A 12,929-nucleotide genomic window follows, 5' to 3' on the forward strand; every position below is an offset into this window, starting at 1 on the left:
GAGAGCAGGATGGGGTGTCCGTGTGCTGGGCAGGCATGCAGTTCTCTCTGCATGCAGTGCTCTGGCAGAAGGTCAGGGTGATCCCTGGTGGGGTGTCTTGGGGCAGTGGAACCTATGGCCAATGGCACTCATTCCCCGTGCAGTTCTACAATGCACCCTATGAATACGAGCTGATGTTGAAATGCCTGAACATTGTGTTCACATCCATGTTCTCCATGGAATGCGTGCTGAAGATCATCGCCTTTGGGGTGCTGGTAGGTGCCTTGACTCCCTCTTGGCCTCTTGGTGGTCTGCATTCTGGCTCCCCATCTGTAGGGAGACCTGCAGAGACTTACAGTATGGAGCTGGGAATCCCCCAAGCCCCCAGAGGAAATGTGACCCTGTAGGGGCGCTGAGGAAGGGGCTGCTCTAATGCTCTCAGCTGCCTGAGCTCTGCCCCCAGCTCAGTTCCTGGAGACAGATGGAGCCAGATTCCTCCTCTCTGGACTCACAGCTCTCAGTCTGCACCTGCCCAGGCCCACAGGTGTTTACTTACCCAGCTGTGGTGTCCCACCTGGGGTGGCCCATCTGTCTCTTTGCCCCTTTCTTGATTAGGAGCCACGTCTTGCAACTCCTTGCCTGGCAGAAACCCTCACCAGCCACTAGCAGTAACTGCTCTTTTTTCTCTCTAGAACTATTTCAGAGATGCCTGGAATGTCTTTGACTTTGTCACTGTGTTGGGAAGTATTACTGATATTTTAGTAACAGAGATTGCGGTAAGTAGCATTTCCTGTCCCTCCTCGAGGGCCCCAGCGTGATTTCCTTCTAGGTGGTGCTCCCTCAGTGTGCCTCCAGGTCCTAAGTGTTAGCTCCTCTTCTCTTGCTAGAGTTCCCCAGGAGCCCCTGGAAAGAAGGAGTCTCCTCTCCAGAGGTGGAGTTGGGGACTGAGGACTGATTGAAAAAAATGCTTTTTCTTGGATAAGAAAGTGGTTCCCAAAAGGTCTTCCAGTTTGGTGGCCTGAGAGCCACCTGGGAGCTCCATGGTAACAACTGACCAGGAAGACAAGAGTCTTTTAAATCTGTGTGTGTCTAACAAATCTAACAATTTGGCACCAAAATTACATAAACTAAAATCAACAAGAATATAGGATATTTTAAAATACCAGGTTTGTTTTACATGTTTGTACGTGTGTGTATAAATAAAACTAGACAATCTCATTCATGTTAAACATGCATGGATTATATGTAAAAACTGACCAAGTGCTAGAATATAAACTTGTCTCAACAAATTTCAAAGAATCTGAATCATAAAGCAATATTCTTTGAGTACAGTGCTTTCTCTTAGAATTAAATGGCAAAAAAATCTCATCTCTGTCTTATGTTTAATTCTCTAGGAGCATCACCTGAGATGGGGTGCTTGTACAAATCATTTCTTAGGAAGTAGTCCCAGGCAAAACCATTAGAGAGTGGATTGGGGAACTGATGGGTAAGAGAAGGAGGACCAGAAATGTATCTGGAGCCAAGTTGGGGGTGAATTTGGCTCATCCCTCACTGGGGGTGGTCGCACTTCAGAGCTGCAAACCTCTTCCTCTGTACCTGTTAGTGCTCAGCTAAGGGCTACAGCTGCAGGTGTTAATGGTCAGACACCTCCGGCCCTTCTGAGTATACCCCGTGTGCAGGCAAAGCAGGCTCTGTCACCTGCCGGGGGTGCAGGAATGTCAGATTCCATGGTAACAGGGCCACACGGTGCCTGTTCAGTGGTAACAAGTGTCTGCTGTGCCACCCTGGCTCTGCTCAACTCTTGTACACACCTCACACTGGGTTTACTTCACTCATTCTTCAGGATGGTGCTGGTCACCATCTCTGGAAGAAGAGGGTTGGTAACCAGCTGGAGTTGATCTGAGTTAAGTTGATGTTCATTAACTCATTCTTCCTCTGACCCTTTTGAGGTCCCCTGAATGGTGGCCATCTGCTGCTCTGGTTGCTGGCCTGGTAGGTGGCCCACACTGTCATCCACTGTAACCTAAGTCCCTGCTTGCCATACTTGTGCTCCAGCTGCTGTGGTAGTCCAGTCATAGTTAAGACTGGTCATAGAAACACCTAGAAAGGCCCCAGTGAACCTCCTGATGTCCAGATAGACTTCTTCCTGCCCCTATGTACTGGTAGCTCTGCCCTTCTCAATAACCAGCATATGGGGCACCTGGGCAGCTCAGTCAGGTAAGTGTCTAACTCTTGATTTCTGCTCAGGTGATGATCTCACAGTTGTGAGATCAGTCCCTGAGTTGGGCTCAGTGCGGTGTGTGGAGCCTGCTTGGGATTCTCTCTCTCTCTCTCTCTCTCTCTCTCTCTCTCTCTCTCTCTCTCCCCCCCCCCTTCCCTGTTCTCTCTGTCTCAAAAAGTAAACAAACAAACAAGCAAACATAAAACAAAGAATAACCAGCATCAAATACCCTGGCCAGTATGGAAACTATGCTCTGCCTGTTGTTCTTAAGGCATGTTCCACAATGGAAGCTTTCCCTACTCCTTGAGCCAGGACCTCTAGATTTGCCATACCTAAACTTGGGGAGAGGGAGCACAAAGTCTGCCCTCAGTAGCTGGAGTGATACTGAGAGGGGCTACCCCGACTTCTACCCCTTGCTTCCTGGGTCTGGGCATTTTACCAGTTGGGCACCCAGTACCATCTCTTGGCCATCAGTTCATCTTAAAGGACAACATCCCAACCCCATGAGGTATATAGCACCAAGCCAGCATTTAATCTGTGCCTTTAAGAGTCTGTTTCAACATTTTATCAGGTTAGCATCTCCTGAATGATGTTGAATATGATATGGATCCTGAGTCATGTGTCCTTTGTAGCTCCTGTGCTTATGCTGAGCTGATGTTATGTGGAATCCCATGTTGATGAATCTCTGATACTAGCGTAGGCCAAGGTATTCCGTCAGCAAAGACGAACCCACACCCAGGATATGAGTGATCCCACTTGAGATAAATCACTGCCGTTTCCAGGTGAAAGGATTCCCATGTAAGCAACTTAGTACCAAGGGGCTGATTGACAGCCTGAAGTGTGGTACACTGTAAAGGCCTAGCTGACTTCTGCTCATAGCAGGCTGGATGTTCAGCCAGCGGCCATGGCTGGATCAGCTTTGTTGAGAGGTAGCCCAGCTGGGTGGCTCAGGCACAGCCTTCATCTCAGCCACCACAGTCACTTCATTCATGGATCTACTGTATAAACACTGGGGCTGGTGAGGATGGAGGCTGGCTGTTACTGGTTGGACAAACCATCTCAGGAGCTGGTTCTTAGTGCCCCTACAGCCGTGGATGCTCTGGTGGACCTGGTTGTGTATTACAAGGACCTGCACGTCACGTACATTCCCCAGGCCCATCCAGCCTTTTCCCAAACTTTGTTCTTTCTGGAGTCCTGACAAGGCTTTAGCTCTTGCCAGAGGTCCTGTAGTCCATACCACAGGCAACTTCTTTCTCCATAGACACCATGGCTGATGAGGTACCCAGGGCACCATCCAGAGCTCTGCTTCACCACTGCCTTTAAGGTTGTCTCTGTGTGGGACTCTACTGAGGCTGCACCAATTTATTGAGCCAACTGCTCCATAAATCAGGTTGGCTATAGTGATCATCCCATGATTCACTGGGGTCAGGGTGAGCTCAGGAAGACAGAGTTGCAGCAAAGGTGAGATGTCTGAGGCACTGGGCCACCTGTCATATGACTGTGCCCTCTAGACATGCTTGGGTTTGGCCCTGGATGCAGCACTTCTGTCATATGCAGGATTGATGGCGGGCCTGCTACATACACTCATAAGGAGAAGCTTTGGTACCATAGGCACTGTTGTTTCATGGTCAGATGCAGTCTCCACCCAGGGCCCAGTATCCAGGAGTAGCCCTCTCATTGGTGATGTCTGTAGCAGATGACATGGCCTTGTTCCAGAATCCTAGGTCTTTGCATTGGCTTTTCTATGTAGGCTTTCCAGGGACTCCACACGGTGTCTTTATCTACCACAGATACCCCAGCACTGTGGAATCTGTTGCATTTTATGGCCCAAGGTATAGTGCTCCTGGTACTGCAGCATGGATCTGCTAGAGACCCCTCTCTTGCTCTGAAATCTCTCAAAGCCGGCAGCTTTGTGTCACCTGATAAATAGGTCACAACAGTATTTCCTTTGTGGTAAATGCCATCTCTGAAACCCAAGGAAGCCTATGAGAAGTAGGAAGTGTGAGGTGTGATAACTGATTTGTCTTTTACCTTGGGATCCATGTCCTGACATGGCTCATACCACTGATTATAGTAGTCTTATGTGTTAGGTTTCCACCTAAAATATAAGGAAAGATTATTCCAATCCTAAACAAATTCTTCCAGTGAATAGAAAAAGAGTGAACATTCCCTATTTGTATGAGACTAGTACAATCTTGATACGAAAACTTTTTAATTGAGTATAATATAGGAAGATCATAATCCACACTCATTAATGTGGATACAGACACATCAGAAAGTCTAATTTACATTAACAGATCAAAGGACACTGTTAATGTGATTCTGTCTTGGCTCCAGAGAAGATGTACGGTAAAACTCAAATTGTATTCATAATAGAAATTATTGGTAATCTAGGAATTACTGACTTGATGAAGAGAATTTACCAAAAAATCCTATGCAAACATCATATAATGGTTAAATTTGGAAACAATTCCCTTTAAAATCAGAGAAGGGCAATGATATCTGTAAGCACTACTTCTTTTCAACATTGAACTTCAGGTCCTGGTCAGTTAAATAAATTGAATGTTAGCTCCATGAAGATAGAGGTTTTTGCCTGTTTGGTTCACTGCCATATTCCAGGACTTAGAATTCCAGGGCTTGTTGAATGAATAAGGCAAGAAAAATAAATAAAATGTCTAAGTATTAGAACAGGAATAGGCAAAGCTGTCATTATTCCCAGATAACATTATTAGCTATTGATGAAATCTGGAAAAATGTAACACTGATAAAGAGTGTTTAGGATGGTTGCTGAGTAGATTACCTGAGTGAGTAGTTGACTGCATGCCATTACAGCATTAACAGTCCTGACAGTAAACCTAACAGCATACATACGCAAGGTCTATGTATGGAAAAGTGCTAAACCTCAGTGAAAGATAGTAAAGAAGACTTAAGTAGATGGTGTTCTATTGCACAGTAAATAATTAGTGTCAATCTCAGAGATAATTTTGTCCAGATTGATGTGTAGGTTCAATGTGATTTCAATAAAAATACCACTGATTTTTTTTGTTTGTTTGTTTTGGAAATTGACAACTTGCTTATAAAACTCATCAGAGAGAGCAAAGGCACCCAAATACTCAAGATATGTAAGAAGCAGAAGGTGCTGCTGCAGCTGTGGGGTGGGGGTACAGTTCCCATCAATGATAAGACTTATTATAAAGCGAGAACATTAAGAATATGGGGCTGACACAGGGATAGTAAATAAGCCAATGGACAGAATCAAGGGTTTAGAATCAAAATCACTCGTGTATGAAAACTTGATGTATGACCCTGTTACTTAATGGGGAGACAGTTCAATAATTGATGTGGGTATAATGACTATCCATATCAGGAAAACCAGAAATTGAATCTTCACACCATTTACAAAAAAAAAAAATCTATTTCAAATGGATGAAAATACTTAAATATAACAGGGAAAACTTTAAAACTCTTAGAAGAAAATACAGGAGATTATCTTTAAGACCTTGGGATAGGGACTGTTTGCATAAGCAAAATATACGAAGCACCAGCCATAACTGAAAAAATTTTTCTCTAAAATAAAAAGTTTCTGTTTATCAAAAGAAGAAAGGACAGTCCATTAACAGGGAGGGGTTGTTTGCATCACATTCCTTCATTTATCCGTTATAAATATTTATGCACTGCCTGTCATGTGCTAAGAAGTATTCTAAGTGCAGGGACAAAAGATGAAAAATCTCTGCTCTTCTGGAGTTTCGTTCCATTGAGAAAGACATGGGTTTTAGACCACAATAGGCCCTGGGAGAAGGCACAGCAGAGAAGGGGTATGAGACATGGCAGGGGTGGGGGTGGTTCCAGGCTTTGATGGCTATGTGTCCAGACAAGATGTCACTGAGATGATGACTTCCAAGCAGAGATGTCTGGGTTTGTGAGGAAGCTGAGCAGGGGACGTCGGGGAGCAACACCAAGCCCTGCACCCACCCTGTGGCTGCACTCACAAGGGAGGACGTGGGCACACTGCCACAGCAGCAGCGTGGACAGAGGAGATGGGGGGCAGGGAAGACCTTGCAGCTGGAGTAAATTTTGGTTTATGTTGTGAGTGAGTAGGAGGATTTGGAGGGTTTTGTGAAGAGGAGTGACATGATTTGGCTTTTTAGACCAGACCTCTGGCTGCTCTGTTGAGGACACAGTGCAGGGCACAAGCAGAAGCAGCTAGACAACTTAGGGCTGTCTTCATTTGGGCTGTCCCAGGTGGACCCCAAGACAGGTGATCCCCAGGAATTCCAGGGGAGTGATGGAGTGGGCCAGGGAAGGGAGGCATCCAATACAAGGTGCTATGAAGTCAGTTAGCATTGTGGGTCCTAATGGGGAGCTCTAAGCCTTAGTTACCCCAGCAAGTGCAAGTGACTGGGGTATTTTTCACCAAGTGCTGTCTGCCACTGGTTGAAGGCTGGTGGCAGGAGGGGGAGAATTCTCAGGAAAAATAGATGTAGATGCTGACAACTGAGTATCAGCCCTGTGGGGATGAGTGCCATGAGCATCACTGCAGAGAGCCCAGCAGAGGGACTGGGTGTTTGGGCTAAGGCGAGAGACTGTCATTCTGGATGTATTTTCCGGGAGAGCTGTAGATGGACCAAATGTGGGTGTGACAGTTGAGGCAAGAATGACATCAAAGTCTGAGCACTTGGAAAATGGGTTGTCATTAATGAGAATGGAAAAGAATGTGGGTGGAACAGGTTTGTTGTGGACAGTCAGGATGCAATTTGTGCATGTTAGATTTGAGTTGCCTGGTGGCCTTCTCAAAGGAATTGTCCAAAAGGTAGTTGGACAGATGGGCCTGGAGTTTGGAGGAGAGATTCATGCCAGTGGCGTAAGATTGGGAATCATGAGCATATAAGATGGTATCGGATCCATGAGACTGAATGAGGTCAGTAAAGGAGAGAAAAGAATGAGCTATTGAGGTCTGCGATGTGCCAACACGTAGTGACAAAGGCATAGCTGGAGGACAGAGAAGTTTTCCAAACCACTAGCAAAGGTTAGTGTCCAGACTCTGCAAGGCTTTTCTGTGATCAGTAAGAAAAACAAAAGTGACCAAATTAAAAAATGAGCTGAAGGTATTTTAATAAGAAACAGAAATGGCCAGGGGTACCTGGGTGGCTCAGTCAGTTAAGCGTCCAACTTTAGCTCATGTCACAATCTCGTGGTCTGAGAGTTCAAGCCCTGCGTTGGGCTATGTACCGACAGCTCAGAGCCTGGAGCCTGCTTTAGGTTCTGTGTCTCCCTCTCTCTCTCTGCCCCTCTCCTGCTCAAGCTCTGTCTCTCCTCTCTCTCTCTCTCAAAAATAAATAAACATAAAAAATCTTTAAGAAAAAAGAAACAGAAATGGCCAATAAACACAGGAAAAGATGCTCAAGCTTACTTGTGATCAAAGAAAAGTAAAGTGAAATGATATTGAGATATCATTTCACACCCTCTGGTTTGTCAAACAGGAATTCTGACCATGCCAACTGGTTAGCAAGGAAGTGGGACATCCAGAACCTGCACAGTACTGCAGGGGTGTCTGTTGGGCAACCTCTTTGGAAAGGTGTGGCAGTCCAAAGAAAGTTGAACATATGCATGCAGCTCAGCACCTTCTCTCTTAGGGACATATGCCAGAGCGCATCTGGACTGGTGACCTGGGGCCACTGTCACACACGTTTGTGGCAGTGTTGTTTTCAGTAGCAGCAGAATGCGCCAATTGTCATGATACAATAACATAGGGAAGCCCACGCACACTGTGAGTATGAGGGTGACCTCCATGTCCAGAGAGGTGCTTCTCACAAACAGGGTTGGCTCACCATGGCTTAAAAGTTTGTCCAAGTCCAAAAAGGCTGCTCACAGTATCGTCCCGTTTTACAAAGGTTAAGAACAGTCAAGTAAAATGCATTTTAAGAGTTTGTGGTAAGACAGTAAAGAGAAGCACATATTAACACGAATTAAGGGTAGCTACTATGTCCAGGCAGGAGAAAGGGAGACAGGATGGGCTTCAAAGGTAATGGTGACATTCTTGTTTTTTTTAAGCTGGGTGAAGGATATATGGTCTTTTTATTTTTTATTATTTTTCTTTAAAATGCGTCTACACACATTTATACATATTCTTTTGTTTATGTGGCATGCTTCACGGTTTTCAAAAATTAATAATCCAAATAATCTGGGCAAAAGTCCAAGGGTTCTCATTTAACACAAAAACGGAGGTTCTTATGTGCCACCAACTGTTGGTGTTGAGACATTACCCAAGTGTTTCTCATCCAGAAATAGTTTGTACTATTGTGGTGTCTGGGAGGAGCAAGCTGGCTGCTGATCCCTGCAGGCCTCCTCCTTGGACACATGTATCTTTGCTTCCCGGATAAAGGGATCCAAACATTGAGCTCCCAGGACACAGCTCTGGGGGTTTCTTCATGTGTATGCGTCCTTGCCAGAGAGGGCAGACTGATGAGAGGGCATCAAGGGTGGGGCGTGCCAGTCGTGCAGAGAGCACGATGCCTTCTAGGGGAGCCTCCCCCTCAGAAGAGGCCCACACACAAGGCAGAGGCCTTCTGCAGTGCAGGTGGCCGGAGTAGCCCAGTGTCTTACTTCAAGTAAGCCCACCATGGCCGCTCCCAGCAGCCTCTGATGCCCAGCAGGGCTGGGGGTAGGGCTGAGAAGCCACTTGGCTTGGAAGCTCCACTGTGCCCTGACCACTAGCACTCTCAGAGCTCAGTCCATCACCCTGTCCTGCCTAGAGGAGAAAAGATGAAAGGAAGCCGTCGTGTGGATTAGTGGTGTCTTTATTTATTTATTTTTTCATCTGTAGTCACTTCATATGTTACTTTGTGAATGTACTTTTTTTTCCTTAGGCAAAAATATGAGTGTCAGTTCCCACCACCAACTTAACAATCAAAACAGAGCAATAGTCTTAACCAGGGTTATGTAGAGAGCGTTCCCAAGCAAGCATAAAACTGACATTGATTTCTTTGCCTGGAAATAAAAAAAATAAGTGTCTGTGAGTCATCTTTGGATTTGCATTACAAACAGGAATGCAAATGAATGCCACCCTGTCTGCATAACCTACAGATTTCAAAAATATGTTTTGATTTGATGCATTTTAAGCAGAATATGCAAAGTTTACTAAAATCCTAAAATTTTCCAGTTAAGTATTCAAAGTTTAAGTTTTTGCTTGTGTTGATGACTCATTTTCTCTTTTGTTTTCTGTTTTTGTTCTTGATTTACCTTAACCTACCTGCTGACTCACGCCATCCAACCAACATACAATGCGAAAACCATGTCTCCGTCTGTATGTTGCGCACCTGCTGCTCAAACATCCCAATTTGTAAATAATACGCAAATATCCATCCATGAAAACATCACATATAGGAAACGGTTGGTTTCGTGACTTTAAACGGTTCTTAAAATCCTTGCTTTGCTTGCTGTGCTCCTGCTCTTTCTTCCATTTCCTGTGACCCCTAGCCACTGCCTTCCTGAGGTGTGTGGTCAGAGTCTGGCGGTACCCATCCCCTCTGGCCTCTTCTCCTCAGTTCTGGGGGTCCAACAGGGGCTTCTGAAGACCCTCCCGGGAGCCATTTGATTTCAGGAACTGGCTTTGGGTCTAGAGAGGAGGTAGGGTCTTCTTGAGTGAGGCGGGTAAGTGGCCAGTCAGTTTTTCCTGTTGGGATTCGCTCAAAATTGGAGGGGTTTAGTAGGACATGAGTTTGGACCTGATCCTGTAGAGTCCATGGTTTCTCTTGCAACATCTCCCTTCTATCTGTCCCCATCATGCGAACAGACAAGGTCAGTTCTCCCCAGTGGCCTCTGATGATGTCTCCTAGAACGTTCTTCCCAGACCTGCCCTTTTATAGGGAATCCTCCCTGGGGCTCAGGGCTGGCGGGGATTTGAGATTCTGTCTACATGATTCAGCAGGGGTTGTACAAGGCCTGACCGAGTAGGAAGAGGGGGTCTGCCCCAGGAGACAGTGAAACACAGGGCTTGTGCATGCAGGCATCACTGATCCTTGTCAGTGTGTGCCCTTGGTCAGGGAGCTTGTGTGGCGTGCAGGCGGCGTGAACTGGGGCTTTCTCCCAGGCCTTTAGGGATGTTTGAGAGGAGAGCGGTTACCAGGAACAGAGGCTGTGACTGGAAATTCACATAAAATAGCAAATAGTTGAGATTCCTATTACAGAAAATCAGTGTTGGTGATAAAGTATTTCACAATTGGAGCAGAAAAGCTTGAGTTTTGAGAAAATGCCATTAGCCGCCACAGAAATCCCAAGCAGTGTGTTCTGCATGGGCTTCGACCTACTCAGGCCTGTTCACAGCCCTGCCCTGTCTGTGCGGGAAGAGCACCCCCTTTGTGCTCCCCCTCTTCGTTCGGAGCGCACGCCTCACCTGACATGCTGGATACGCAGGGCTTTCCTTTCTTTTCTTCATCATCGTCACGTGAGAAGCAAGGAGGGGAGCAGTTTGTTCCACACTAGCTGGGCCTCAGCGCCAGCGTGGAGTGTGACCCCCAGCTCACATGCACAGGTCACCCTGCTGTGACCCTGACTTGAGGCTTGATGGTGGGTGCAGGGGATGCCAGTCTGGGCCTGGGGCCAGTTAATAACCCTTTGTGGGGGGCATGTTTCACAATGCCTGGCGCACTTTTAAATCCCTTTCCTCAGTGATTCCTCACTGTCTGGGCACGATGTCCTAATGTCTCTGTCTTGTGAATGAGGAAGCAGGGACTCCAAGGAGCTAGGAACCCTCAAGATGATCAGCTACCACGTGAAGGGATGTGGTGATGCATCTTTGGGGTGCTCTAGACCCTTTGTGATGTAGAGGCAGAGTAAGGAAACAGTAGGTAAAGTAATAGGTTGTCCCTGGTGTGACAGAAACCGTGGACTCTGGTAGGATAAGGCAGGCTGTGTCCACCTCCAAAGGGTTGGCTGGGGCCAGAGGTGACTATGCACAGCCACGGGGAGGCTGCCGTGTGCTTGCTGCCCCGCCCTCCTGCATGCAGTCCGCATGGTGGTTCCTGGCAGCTCCCACCCCGGGTGCAGCCACAGTGTGCTCAGCCTGCCACGCTGCGCTTGGAGTGTCTGTGGCTGCTGTCACCATCCGTCCTCATGGCTCTCAGGGCTGTCTGTCTGTTGCCATCCCCACCCCTCTCCTGGGTGCCCACTGGAGCCCTGAGAAAAGGAGTCTGGGAGGGGTTGGGGTGGGAACTTGAGTCTCAACAAAATATAGTCAGTGACTTGTTGAATGTTGCATTTGTGCATTAAGTAATTTGGGTGAATTAATGCCTTTCCCTGCCTTGTTTGTCTTCCAACCCTTCTTTCTCACCCAGAAGCCTATATTTTTCCCAGTATCTTCAGGAAATCTTCTGGTCTATGCCCGTGGCCTGAGTAGAGTGCTTTGGGCCGGGAAGATGCTGACTGGGTTATAAGTCTTGGCCTCTCCAGACCCAACTGAGCAGATGGTTTCAAAGTAGAGACCTTAGGAGAGGCCAGGCACTTGGAAGCCCCCTCCCCTTCCTCTGATTTATTGTCTTGTACAAAGGATTTCCTGGCACTGTAGACAGAGTCCCCCTCCCATCCTTGTGCCCGTCCTCCTGAGGTGCTGGCTCATTTGAGAGTCCTGGGGCCCATGGAGTGAGTGTGGGTGCTTCTCAGCCATCGTGTACCACTGAAATTCTCTCTCCCCAGCACAGCAGGTGAGGGAGCTGTAGGCAAAAAACTTGTGTACACTCCAGGGTCACACCCTGCCGTCCCCTTCTGCCTTCTTGCTAATCTGGACCACAGTTGGCACCTCCTGCGACTGCCAGACCTCCCACCCCATGACTCCCATGTCCAGCCCTCCAGCAGAGGCAGTCCAGAGTCTCCAGCCGCCCTGGTGGAAACCAAAGGAGCAGACAAGGGCTGGGTTGGGGCCGCCGTTCACAGAAGTAAGAGAGAGACTGGTCCCTCCACTGAATGCCTCATCCCAGCCAAGACCAGATGGGCAGTCCTGGAGGGAGGGCACCCAGCTCTCCCCAGGCTCCCAATGCCTCCTGCACGTGCTCCTCTGCTGCTGCTCTCATTCAACATGCTGTGTTCTCTTTTCTCTTCATTTGACCACTGAATCTGGTGATACGATGTGTCTAAGCCTGAGCTGCTTGCATATGTTAGAACCCTCAAGTGGCAGGAAGCTGCTCTCAGGCTGTGGGTGGGCACCTGTTTTCTAAGCAGACAGAGGGTGGGAAGCGGCCTGGGTCTACAAGCACCCCCATCTCGTGGATACCACCCAGAGCCGTGCTCCCTGAAAGGGAGGTGCCAGTAATTCGAGGTGCCCCTGGGCCAGGGCGGAAGCCTCACTCCCAGGTAATCTGTGGAGTCCAGAGATAATTGTTTCTTTTTGCGCTTGATTTTGAACCCCTTGGATGAGGGAGCAGTGCTAGTTACCCTGGGATCTCTGGAGCTGAGACCATTTGTGGATTTTGTAAGTGGCTTCCATGGTGTGAGCAGAGTCACCGACACTTAAGCCTCCTGTGGTGACTTGTCTGTAGGCGCCCAGAGCAGCCCCAGGGGGAGTGCTTGCCCCTCTGCCAGGTCCCGGGGCTTCACTGACTGTGTGGAGAAGGGAAGGGCCCTGCCACCAAGCCTGGGGTGGGGCCCTTCAGAGGCTCTCAGCGGAGAAGCAGTTCCGCCCAGCGCTCAGACGGCTCGGCTGTGTCCTGCAAGAGGTGGTCGGTGTTAGAGGCCCAGC

The 12,929-nt window shown here is 47.8% G+C and overlaps 1 protein-coding gene across 1 annotated transcript in view; it reads left to right on the forward strand.

Moving 5' to 3' along the window:
• The window catches only part of CACNA1B (calcium voltage-gated channel subunit alpha1 B), a 188,089-nt gene that overhangs the window by 142,960 nt on the left and 32,200 nt on the right, over nucleotides 1-12,929 (forward strand). The window contains exons 30-32 of the mRNA XM_042963523.1: nucleotides 144-254; nucleotides 672-755; nucleotides 9,584-9,589. Of these exons, the coding sequence (XP_042819457.1) occupies nucleotides 144-254; nucleotides 672-755; nucleotides 9,584-9,589 (201 nt within the window). The remainder of the gene's footprint in view (nucleotides 1-143; nucleotides 255-671; nucleotides 756-9,583; nucleotides 9,590-12,929) is intronic.

The sequence above is a fragment of the Panthera tigris genome, chromosome D4 (assembly GCF_018350195.1).
Source record: "Panthera tigris isolate Pti1 chromosome D4, P.tigris_Pti1_mat1.1, whole genome shotgun sequence".
NCBI classification, from domain to species: domain Eukaryota; kingdom Metazoa; phylum Chordata; class Mammalia; order Carnivora; family Felidae; genus Panthera; species Panthera tigris.